This window comes from Pezoporus flaviventris, unplaced genomic scaffold (genome assembly GCF_033815535.1).
Source record: "Pezoporus flaviventris isolate CSIRO_AGI_PZ_B2104156 unplaced genomic scaffold, CSIRO_AGI_Pfla_v1 ptg000386l, whole genome shotgun sequence".
Classification (NCBI taxonomy): Eukaryota; Metazoa; Chordata; class Aves; order Psittaciformes; family Psittacidae; genus Pezoporus; species Pezoporus flaviventris.
In genome coordinates this window covers 8,700-20,480 of record NW_026892933.1, presented here as the reverse complement: position 1 = coordinate 20,480, position 11,781 = coordinate 8,700, and the positions used below count along the sequence as shown (strand labels likewise).

General features: G+C 59.5%; 1 protein-coding gene across 3 annotated transcripts; it reads left to right on the top strand.

Annotated features, from left to right (window-relative positions):
- The first annotated feature begins 377 nt into the window (after positions 1 to 377).
- CYTH2 (cytohesin 2) lies at positions 378 to 11,559 on the top strand. Of its 3 annotated transcripts, none has more exons than XM_061443484.1 (12): positions 378 to 458; positions 2,705 to 2,852; positions 3,847 to 3,913; positions 3,986 to 4,104; positions 4,589 to 4,669; positions 5,917 to 6,029; positions 6,843 to 6,991; positions 7,728 to 7,839; positions 8,132 to 8,208; positions 9,084 to 9,155; positions 9,448 to 9,569; positions 11,447 to 11,559. In XM_061443484.1, the coding sequence occupies exons 1-12, from the start codon at positions 440 to 442 to the stop codon at positions 11,532 to 11,534; spliced, it is 1,167 nt and encodes a 388-aa protein (XP_061299468.1). In that variant the 5' UTR covers positions 378 to 439; the 3' UTR covers positions 11,535 to 11,559. The 3 variants fall into 3 exon arrangements, with proteins under 3 accessions (XP_061299468.1, XP_061299467.1, XP_061299469.1); XM_061443483.1 differs by having other exon boundaries at positions 9,415 to 9,569; XM_061443485.1 differs by lacking the exons at positions 378 to 458; positions 2,705 to 2,852; positions 3,847 to 3,913; positions 3,986 to 4,104 and adding an exon at positions 4,230 to 4,270 and having other exon boundaries at positions 9,415 to 9,569.
- Positions 11,560 to 11,781: the final 222 nt, after the last annotated feature.

Sequence of the window (11,781 nt, the reverse complement as noted above, 5' to 3'; positions counted from 1 at the left end):
GAGGACAGCGGGTTTGGGGGGGTTGAGGGGGTGTGTCCTCCAAGACGGGGTGTGGGAGTCATTAATATTAATGAGGGATAATGGTAATGAGGGATTAATATTAATGACGCCCTTAGAACCAGCTTCCTGCCCTCCCATTGGCTCCTCACCCTGTCAATCATCGCTGCAGCCGCCCTCATCGGGCAGCTCCCGCCCCCCAGGGGTGTTCCTGACCTCTCATTGGCCAACCTCCTTGCCAATCCCATACCTCCGCCTCCCATTGGCTGACGCCCTCCGCCGCTCCCCGCGCCTCACCGGCCTTACGTCCCGGCGTGCGCTCCTATTGGCTGCGACCCAGCATCGATCAAAGCTTGCGGCGTTCCCATTGGCTGGGGAGGCGGGCGCAGGCGCGGCGGAGGAGCCGAGGGGCGCGGGCGGAGCAGCCCCGGCAGCGGCCGCGATGGAGGACGGCGGCTACGGTAGGGCCGGGCCGGGGGGGCCGGGGGGGTCCCGGTACGGCCCCGGTAGAGCCCCCCCCCCCCCCCCCCCCATGGCGACGGCGGCCGCGAGGGGCCAGTTCCGGGGGGGAGGGGGGAAGCCAATCAAAGGAGGCCTCGTTCGAGCCAGGCCACGCCCCCTTTGTGGGAGGCCACGCCCCGTTGTGGCCAGGCCACGCTCACAAGGGAGGCGGGGTTGGGCGGAGGGGGCGTGGCTGGCGGGGAAGGGGGGCGTGGTCAGGACTGCGGGGGTGGGTGTGGTTTGGGAGGGGTCAAGGCGGGGCTGTGGGGAAAGGGGCGTGGCTTGTGGGAACGGGGGCGTGGTCAGGGCGTTGGGGTCCTGAATGGGGCATGAGGATGGAGAGGGGCAATGGGCGTGGCTTAGGGGAAGGGGGTGGGGCCATTACTCCCCCACCCCATCCCCACCCCATCCCCACCCCACCCCATGCCCGTTCCCATTCCCGTTCCTGTTCCCTTTCCCATCCTGTTCCCGTTCCCATTCCTGTTCCCATTCCCGTCCCATTCCCATTCCGTTCCCACCCCGATCCCATTCCCGTTCCCATTCCCATTCCCGTCCCGTTCCCATCCCGTTCCTGTCCCCATTCCTGTTCCCGTTCCCATCCCGTTCCCGTTCCGGTTCACACCCCATTCCCACCCTGTTCCCGTTCCCATCCCATTCCTGTTCCTGTTCCCGTTCCCATTCCCGTTCCCGTTCCCATCCCGTTCCCATTCCCATCCCGTTCCCGTTCCCATTCCCGTTCCCATCCCGTTCCGTTCCCATCCCGTTCCCACCCTGTTCCCGTTCCCGTTCCCATCCCGTTCCCACCCCGTTCCTGTTCCCGTTCCCATCCCCACCCCATTCCTGTTCCCGTTCCCATCCCGTTCCCGTTCCTGTTCCCGTTCCCATCCCGTTCCCGTTCCCGTTCCCGTTCCCATCCTGTTCCCATTCCCGTTCCTGTTCCCATCCCGTTCCCATCCCTTACCCGTTCCCATCCCGTTCCCATTCCCGTTCCCGTTCCCATCCCGTTCCCATCCCGTTACCGTTTCCGTTCCCATCCCGTTCCCGTTCCCATCCCGTTCCCATCCCATCCCATCCCGTTCCCATCCCGTTCCCATTCCCGTTCCCATTCCCATCCCGTTCCCATCCCGTTCCCGTTCCCATTCCCGTTCCCATTCCCATTCCCGTTCCCATCCCGTTCCCTTTCCCATTCCCGTTCCCATTCCCATTCCCGTTCCCATCCCGTTCCGTTCCCATCCCGTTCCCGTTCCCACCCTGTTCCCGTTCCCGTTCCCATCCCGTTCCCACCCCGTTCCTGTTCCCGTTCCCACCCCATTCCCATCCCCACCCCATTCCCATTCCCGTTCCCATTCCCGTTCCCGTTCCCATCCCATTCCCGTTCCTGTTCCCGTTCCCATCCCGTTCCCGTTCCCGTTCCCATCCCGTTCCCGTTCCCATTCCCGTTCCCGTTCCCGTTCCCATCCCATTCCCGTTCCTGTTCCCGTTCCCATCCCGTTACGTTCCCGTTCCCGTTCCCATCCTGTTCCCGTTCCTGTTCACATCCCGTTCCCATCCCGTTCCCGTTCCCGTTCCCATTCCCGTTCCCGTTCCCATTCCCATTCCCATTCCCATTCCCATTCCCGTTCCCGTTCCCATTCCCATCCCGTTCCCATTCCCATTCACATTCCCATTCCCGTTCCCGTTCCCATTCCCATCCCGTTCCCATTCCCGTTCCCGTTCCCATCCCGTTCCCGTTCCCGTTCACATTCCCATTCCCGTTCCCGTTCCCATTCCCGTTCCCGTTCCTGTTCCCGTTCACATTCCCGTTCCCGTTCCCGTTCCCATTCCCGTTCCCGTTCCCGTTCCCGTTCACATTCCCGTTCCCGTTCCCGTTCCCATTCCCGTTCCCGTTCCTGTTCCCACCCCATTCCCATTCCCGTTCCCGTTCCCATTCCCGTTCCCATTCCCGTTCCCGTTCCTGTTCCCACCCCATTCCCATTCCCGTTCCCGTTCCCATTCCCGTTCCCGTTCCCATCCCGTTCCCGTTCCCACCCCATTCCCGTTCCCATTCCCGTTCCCATTCCCATTCCCATTCCCGTTCCCGTTCCCGTTCCCATTCCCGCTCCCGTTCCCGTTCCCGTTCCCATTCCCGTTCCCGTTCCCATCCCATTCCCGTTCCCATTCCCATTCCCGTTCCCGTTCCCATTCCCGCTCCCGTTCCCGTTCCCAGTGCCCCCGGACCTGACGCCCGAGGAGCGCCTGGAGCTCGAGAGCATCCGGCGCCGGAAGCAGGAGCTGCTGGGGGAGATCCAGCGCCTGCGGGAGGAGCTCAGCGAGGCCATGAGCGAGGTGGAGGGGCTGGAGGCCAACGAGGGCAGGTGGGGAACAGCCCCACATCGGCCCCATGGACCCCATTGACCCCATGGACCCCCATTGACCCCATTGACCCCATTGACCCCATGGACCCCATTGACCCCATTGACCCCATGGACCCCATTGACCCCATGGACCCCCATTGACCCCATTGACCCCATGGACCCCATTGACCCCATGGACCCCCATTGACCCCATTGACCCCATTGACCCCATGGACCCCATTGACCCCATTGACCCCATTGACCCCATGGACCCCATGGACCCCATTGACCCCCATGGACCCCCATTGACCCCATGGACCCCCATTGACCCCATTGACCCCATGGACCCCCATTGACCTCATTGACCCCATGGACCCCCATTGACCTCATTGACCCCATGGACCCCCATTGACCCCATGGACACCATGGACCCCTTTGACCTCCATGGACCCCATGGACCCCCATTGACCCCATTGCCCCCCATGGACCCCATGGACCCCATTGACCCCATGGACCCCATGGACCCCCATGGACCCCATTGCCCCCATGGACCCCCATTGACCCCCATTGACCCCATGGACCCCATGGACCCCATGGACCCCCATTGACCTCCTTGTACCCCATGGACCCCATTGCCTCCCACTGCCCCCATTGACCCCTAATGACCTCCATGTACTCCATTGACCCCCATTGCCCCCCATGGACCCCATTGCATCTCACTGCCCCCCAATGACCCCAATGACCCCCATGGACTCCATTGACCCTCTTTGCCCCCCATTAAGCTCCAACACACCCATTCCCCCCATTGGCCCCATTCCCCCCATTGCCCCTATTACTCACATTCCCCCCATTGGCCCCATTCCCCCCATTTGCCCCATTGCACCCATTGTCCCTCATTCCCCCATTCCCCCCATTGCCCCATTCCCCCCATTGGCCCCATTGGCCCCATTCCCCCCATTGCCCCATTCCCCCTCATTACCCCCCATTGCCCCCCCTGACCCCCCTTTCCCTGCAGCAAGACCCTGCAGCGGAGCCGTAAGATGGGGATGGGCCGCAAGAAGTTCAACATGGACCCCAAGAAGGTGGCAGCAGGAGGGGGGTGGGGGGGGTCCCGTCCCCCCCCATTGCCCCCCCTGACCCCCCCATGGGTGCAGGGGATCCAGTTCCTGGTGCAGAACGAGCTGCTCCGGCTGACGGCCGAGGACGTCGCCCGCTTCCTCTACAAGGGCGAGGGGCTCAACAAGACGGCCATAGGGGACTACCTGGGGGAGAGGTGGGGCCGGAGGGGCGGGGCTTGGCGGGGAGGGGCGGGGCTTAACGGGGAGGGGCTCAACAAGACGGCCATAGGGGACTACCTGGGGGAGAGGTGGGGCCGGAGGGGCGGGGCTTAACGGGGAGGGGCTCAACAAGACGGCCATAGGGGACTACCTGGGGGAGAGGTGCAAGGGGAGGGGCTTAGGGGAGGGGCAGGCCTTGAGGGGAGGGGCTTAATGGGATGGGAGGGGCTTAAGGAGAAGGGGCTTAGGAGGTGGGGAATAGGGGAAAGGGAGGGGTTTAAGGGGAGGGGAGGTGCTTGAGGAAGGGGCGGGGTTTAAAGGGGAGGGGGCAAGGGAGTGGGCTCCTAGAAGGGGAGGGGCTTAATGATGGGGGGTGGGGGTTCCCTAAGCCACTCCCCTTTGGGTGGGTGGAGTGGTTTGCGCTGGGTGGGCGGGGCCAGGCGCGGTGGGCGGGGCCATGTGTGACTCCTCCCCCCCCAGGGAGGAGTTCAACCTGGGCGTGCTCCACGCCTTCGTGGACCTGCACGAGTTCACGGACCTGAACCTGGTGCAGGCGCTGAGGTGAGGCCGGGGGGGCAATGGGGGCACTGGGGGGTAATGGGGTAATGAGGGCAATGGGGGTTATGGGGTAATGGGGGCAATGGGGGTTATGGGGTAATGGGGGCAATGGGGGTTATGGGGTAATGAGGGCAATGGGGGTTATGGGGTAATGGGGGCAATGGGGGTTATGGGGTAATGAGGGCAATGGGGGTTATGGGGTAATGAGGGCAATGGGGGTTATGGGGTAATGGGGGCAATGGGGGTAATGGGGTAATGAGGGCAATGGGGGTTATGGGGTAATGGGGGCAATGGGGGTAATGGGGTAATGAGGGCAATGGGGGTAATGGGGTAGTGAGGGCAATGGGGGTTATGGGGTAATGAGGGCAATGGGGGTTATGGGGTAATGAGGGCAATGGGGGTTATGGGGTAATGAGGGCAATGGGGGTTATGGGGTAATGAGGGCAATGGGGGTAATGGGGTAGTGAGGGCAATGGGGGTTATGGGGTAATGAGGGCAATGGGGGTTATGGGGTAATGAGGGCAATGGGGGTAATGGGGTAGTGAGGGCAATGGGGGTAATGGGGTAGTGAGGGCAATGGGGGTTATGGGGTAATGAGGGCAATGGGGGTTATGGGGTAATGAGGGCAATGGGGGTTATGGGGTAATGAGGGCAATGGGGGTTATGGGGTAATGAGGGCAATGGGGGTTATGGGGTAATGGGGGGCAGTGGGGGAATGGGGAGAATGGGGTTGTATTGGGGTCAATGGCGGTGCATTGGGGCCAGTGGGAGTGCATTGGGGTCAATGGGGGGTTTGAGGGTGCATTGGGGTCAGTGGGGTGCATTGGGGTCAATGGGGGTGCATTGGGGTCAATGAGGGTGCATTGGGGTCAATGGGGATGCATTGGGGTCGCATTGGGGTCATGGGGGTGCATTGGGGTTGCATTGGGGTCAGTGGGGGTTTTGGGGGTGCATTGGGGGTGCATTGGGGTCAATGGGGATGCATTGGGGATGCATTGGGGTCAATGGGGATGCATTGGGGGTGCATTGGGGTCAATGGGGATGCATTGGGGATGCATTGGGGTCAATGGGGATGCATTGGGGTCAATGGGGGGGCATTGGGGATGCATTGGGGTCAATGGGGATGCATTGGGGATGCATTGGGGTCAATGGGGATGCATTGGGGTCAATGGGGGGGCATTGGGGATGCATTGGGGTCAATGGGGGTGCATTGGGGTCAATGGGGGTTTTGGGGTCCCCCCCCCCCCCAGGCAGTTCCTTTGGAGCTTTCGGCTGCCGGGGGAGGCGCAGAAAATCGACCGCATGATGGAGGCCTTCGCGCAGCGGTACTGCCTCTGCAACCCGGGGGTCTTCCAGTGCACGGGTACGGCCCCATAGAAACCCCATTGAGAGCCACTGAACCCCATTGAGCCCCATTGAGAGCCATTGAACCCCATTGAACCCCATTGAGAGCCATTGAACCCCATTGAACCCCATTGAGAGCCATTGAACCCCATTGAACTCCCACTGCCTCTGCCACCCGGGGGTCTTCCAGTGCATGGGTACGGCCCCATAGCGCCCCATAGAAACCCCATTGAAAGCCACTGAGATCCATTGAACCCCATTGAAACCCATTGAGAGCCGTTGAGTCCCATTGAGAGCCATTGACATCCATTGAGTCCCATTGAAACCCATTGAGACCCATTGAGACCCATTGCCCCCCCTGTAATGGGTGCCCCTATCAATGGCGCCCCTCCCACCCAATGGCTACCCCCATCAATGGGTACCCCCCACCCAATGGTTCCCCCCACCCAATGGCTACTCCTACTAATGGGTACCCTCCACCCAATGGGTCCCCCTACCCATGGATCCCCCCACCCATGGGTCCCCCCACCCAATGGCTCCCCCCACCCAATGGCTCCCCCCATCAATCCCCACCTAATGGCTATCCCCATCAATGGGTACCCCCACCCAATGGCTGTCCCCATCAATGGGTACCCCCACCCAATGGCTACCCCTGTCAATGGGTCCCTCCATCAATGGCTACCCCTATCAATGGGTCCCCCCACCCAATGGCTCCCCCCATCAATCCCCACCCAATGGCTGTCCCCATCAATGGGTACCCCCACCCAATGGCTCCCCCCATCAATGGCTCCCCCGGTCAATGGGTGCCCCCACCCATGGGTGCCCCCCGCAGACACGTGCTACGTGCTGTCCTTCGCCGTGATCATGCTCAACACGAGCCTGCACAACCCCAACGTGCGGGACAAGCCCTCGGCCGAGCGCTTCGTGGCCATGAACCGCGGCATCAACGACGGCGGGGACCTGCCCGAGGAGCTGCTCAGGGTGGGCGGGGCCGGCACGCCATTGGCTGAGAGCAACGAGGGGGCGGGGGGGATGGAGAGGGAGGGGCTGGGGAGGGCGGGGTGGGATGGGTGTGAATGGGAGGGGCTTTGGGGGCATGGCTTAGAGGGAGAAGGAGGGGCTGGGAGGCTTGGGTGTGAATGGGAGGGGCTTAAAGGGCGTGGCTTGGAAGGAGGGGCTGGGAGGCAGAGTGGGCGTGGTCAACGAGGGGGCGTGGTCTAGGGCGCGAATGGGACGTGGCTTAAGGGGGAGTGGCTCGGAGGGAGGTGATTGCTGATTGGCTGGGAGGCGGAGGGGATGCGGGCTTGGGTGTCAATGGGAGGGGCTTAAGGGGCGTGGCTTGGACGAAGAGGGAGGGGCTGGGAGGTGGAAGGGGCGTGGTTTGGGAGGGGCGTGTCTAAGGGTAGGGGTTAAAGGGTGGTTGCATGGGAGGGGCTTATGTGACTTTATATGGGCTTTATGGGTGTGGTTTGTTGCTATGGGAGGAGCTTCCGTGTCCATATATGGGCAATGGGTGTGGTTTATCGCTGTGGGCGGGGCTTATGAGTCTATATATGGGTTTATGGGTGTGGTTTGTTGCTATAGGCTGGGTTTATATGCCCATATATGGACTGTATGGGCGTGATTTATTTCCGTGGGCGGGGCTTAGGGCTCTGTGGGCAGATCGGATTGGCTGTGGGGGTGTGTCCTGTCCTGACCCCGCCCCCTTGCCCCATAGAACCTCTACGAGAGCATCCGGAGCGAGCCCTTTAAGATCCCGGAGGACGACGGCAACGACCTGACCCACACCTTCTTCAACCCGGACCGCGAGGGCTGGCTGCTGAAGCTGGGTGAGCCAACGCCGTGGGTCCCTGTGGGTGGCCCCACTGCCTGGGTCCCAATGGGGGGTTATTCCCATGCACACGTCACTGATGGAACCTCTTTCTGTTTCCCCTTCTCTGTACCCCCCAATTCCCTCCCCATCACCCCCCATCCCTCCCCATTGCTGCTGATGCCCGCCCCGCCCCCCCAGGAGGTAGGTGCCCCCCCCCTTTATCCATCCCCTTCCTCCTCCCATCCCCCTTTGGAACCCCCCCAATGTGGCTCCATGGGGACCCCCCCACACCTCACCCCCCCCCCCAGGCGGGCGGGTGAAGACGTGGAAGCGCCGCTGGTTCATCCTCACCGACAACTGCCTCTATTACTTCGAGTACACCACGGTGAGAGCCCAAACCAGCCCAAAATAACCCCAAACCAGACCAAAATAACCCAAAACAGCCAAAAATAACCCCAAAACCAGCCCCAAATACCCCAAAACAGCCCAAAATAACCCCAAACCAGACCAAAATAACCCCAAACCAGCCCCAAATACCCCAAAACAGCCCAAAATAACCCCAAAACCAGCCCCAAATACCCCAAACCAGCCCAAAATAACCCCAAACCAGACCAAAATAACCCCAAAACAGCCCCAAATACCCCCAAACAGCCCAAAATAACCCCAAACCAGACCAAAATAACCCCAAACCAGCCCCAAATACCCCAAAACAGCCAAAAAAAAAACCAAAACCAGCCCCAAATACCCCAAACCAGCCCAAAATAACCCCAAACCAGCCCAAAATAACCCCAAACCAGCCCCAAATACCCCCAAACAGCCCAGAAAAACCCCAAAACAGCCCCCAAATACCCCAAAACAGCCCCAAAATACCCCAAAACAGCCCAAAATAACCCCAAAACAGCCCCAAATACCCCAAAACAGCCCCAAATACCCCCAAACAGCCCAGAAAAAAACCAAAACAGCCCAAAATAACCCTAAAACAGCCTAAAATCACCCCAAAACCAGCCAAAACAGCCGAAAATCACACCACAATACCCCCAAACCAGCCCAAAGTAACCCAAAATCCCCCCAAAATCCCCTGGAAACAGCCCCCAAACCAGCCCCAAACCCCCCCCAACCTCCTCAAACCCAAAGACACCAAAATGAGCCCCAAAGCAGCCCCAAATACACCAAAATGCCCCAAACCCACCCCGGGCTCCTCTGACCCCCCTGAACCCCATTGGGACCCCCTGACCCCCATTCCTGTGCCCCCCCCCCCAGGACAAGGAGCCACGCGGGATCATCCCATTGGAGAACCTGAGTATCCGGGAGGTGGAGGATCCCCGGAAGCCGGTGAGAGCCCCCCCAGTGCCCCCCATTGCCCCATTACCCCCATTGCCCCCATTGCCCCCCATTACCACCCACTGCCCCCATTACCTCATGGCCTCCCATTGCCCCCATTGCTCCCCATTGCCTCCATTGATCCATTCCATTCCCCCCATTGCCCCATTCCCCCCATTGTCCCTATTACCCCCATTCCCCCCCATTCCCCCCATTGTCCCTATTACCCCCATTGCCCCATCACCCCCTTGCTGACCCGTGCCCCCCCCAGCACTGCTTCGAGCTCTACATCCCCAACAACAAGGGGCAGCTCATCAAGGCCTGCAAGACGGAGGCCGACGGGCGCGTGGTGGAGGGGAACCACGTCGTGTACCGCATCTCGGCGCCCACCCGCGAGCAGAAGGACGAGTGGATCAAGGCCATCCAGTGAGTGCCCAACGGGCTCAAAGCACCCAAAACTGGGGCAAAACACCCAAAACGGGCAAAAACCACCCAAAAACGGGCAAAAACCACCCAAAAATGGGCAAAAAACACCCAAAAACGGGCAAAAACCACCCAAAACCGGGGCAAAACACCCAAAACCGGGGCAAAACACCCAAAACGGGCAAAAACCACTCAAAAACGGACACAAAACACCCAAAAATGGGCACAAAAAACCCAAACCAGGCACAAAACACCCAAACCGGGCAAAAAACACCCAACAACGGGCAAAAACCACCCAAAAACGGGCAAAAACCACCCAAAAATGGGCAAAAAACACCCAAAAACGGGCAAAAACCACCCAAAACCGGGGCAAAACACCCAAAACCGGGGCAAAAAACACCCAAAACGGGCAAAAACCACCCAAAAACGGACACAAAACACCCAAAAATGGGCACAAAAAACCCAAACCAGGCACAAAACACCCAAACCGGGCAAAAAACACCCAAAAACGGGCAAAAACCACCCAAAACCGGGGCAAAACACCCAAAACCGGGGCAAAAAACACCCAAAACGGGCAAAAACCACCCAAAAACGGACACAAAACACCCAAAAATGGGCACAAAAAACCCAAACCAGGCACAAAACACCCAAACCGGGCAAAAAACACCCAACAACTGGCAAAAACCACCCAAAAACGGGCAAAAACCACCCAAAAATGGGCAAAAAACACCCAAAAACGGGCAAAAAACACCCAAAACCGGGGCAAAACACCCAAAACGGGCAAAAACCACCCAAAAACGGACACAAAACACCCAAAAATGGGCACAAAAAACCCAAACCAGGCACAAAACACCCAAAACGGGCAAAAAACACCCAAAAACGGGCAAAAACCACCCAAAACCGGGGCAAAACACCCAAACCGGGCAAAAAACATCCAAAACCGGGCACAAAACACCCAAAACGGGCAAAATCACCCAAAACCGGGCACAAAACACCCAAAACCGGGCACAAAACACCCAACAACGGGCAAAAACCACCCAAAACCGGGGCAAAACACCCAAAACGGGCACAAAACTCCCAAAACGGGCAAAACACCCAAAACGGGCAAAAAACACCCAAAACCGGGCACAAAACACCCAACAACGGGCAAAACACCCAAAACGGGCAAAAAACACCCAAAACCGGGCACAAAACACCCAAAACCGGGCAAAAAAACACCCAAAACAGGGCACAAAACACCCAAAACGGGCAAAAACCACCCAAAACGGGCAAAAAACACCCCAAAACAGACACAAAACACCCAAAACGGGCAAAACCCACACAAAAACGGGCACAAAACACCCAAAATGGGTGCAAAACACCCAAAACCGGGCAAAAAACACCCCAAAACGGGCAAAAACCACCCAAAACTGGGCGCAAAACACCCAAAAACGGGCAAAAAACACCCAAACCGGGCACAAAACACCCAAAAACAGGCTCAAAACACCCAAAATGGGCACAAAACACCCAAAACGGGCAAAATCACCCAAAACCGGGCACAAAACACCCAAACCGGGCACAAAACACCCAAAAACAGGCTCAAAACACCCAAAATGGGCACAAAACACCCAAAACCGGGCACAAAACACCCAAAACGGGCACAAAACACCCAAAACCAGGCACAAAACACCCAAAAACAGGCTCAAAACACCCAAACCGGGCACAAAACACCCAAAACGGGCACAAAACACCCAAAAGCGAGCTGGAAACGGCCAAAACCAGGCGAAAACGCCCACTTTAAACCCAGCCCTTGGAGACCCCAACCCCCCCCGGAGCCCAACCTCCCCCCCAGGGATCCCCCAAACCCCCTTGGGGACCCCAGATCCGTTCTGCCCCCCCAGGGCCGCGGTGAGCGTGGACCCCTTCTATGAGATGCTGGCGGCGCGCAAGAAGCGGATCTCGGTCAAGAAGAAGCAGGAGCAGCCCTGAGGGGGGGGGGAACTCCCCCGAACCCCCCCCAATCGCGAGGGACCCCCACAAAGACCATGGGGGGGGCACAAGGACAATGAGGACAGACTGGACCCCCCCGGACCACAATGGATGCTCCCAGGACCTTAAGGACCCCCCCTGGACCACAATGGATGCTCCCAGGACCTTAAGGACCCCCCCTGGACCACAATGGATGCTCCCAGGACCCCCCTGGACCACAATGGATGCTCCCAGGACCCCCCCTGGA

Excerpts from the sequence above, each read along its gene's own strand:
- CYTH2 (XM_061443483.1), top strand. Across the intron at positions 2,853-3,846 it reads CTGGAGGCCAACGAGGGCAG|CAAGACCCTGCAGCGGAGCC; the intron begins GTGGGGAACAGC and ends CTTTCCCTGCAG. Across the intron at positions 6,030-6,842 it reads GGGGGTCTTCCAGTGCACGG|ACACGTGCTACGTGCTGTCC; the intron begins GTACGGCCCCAT and ends TGCCCCCCGCAG.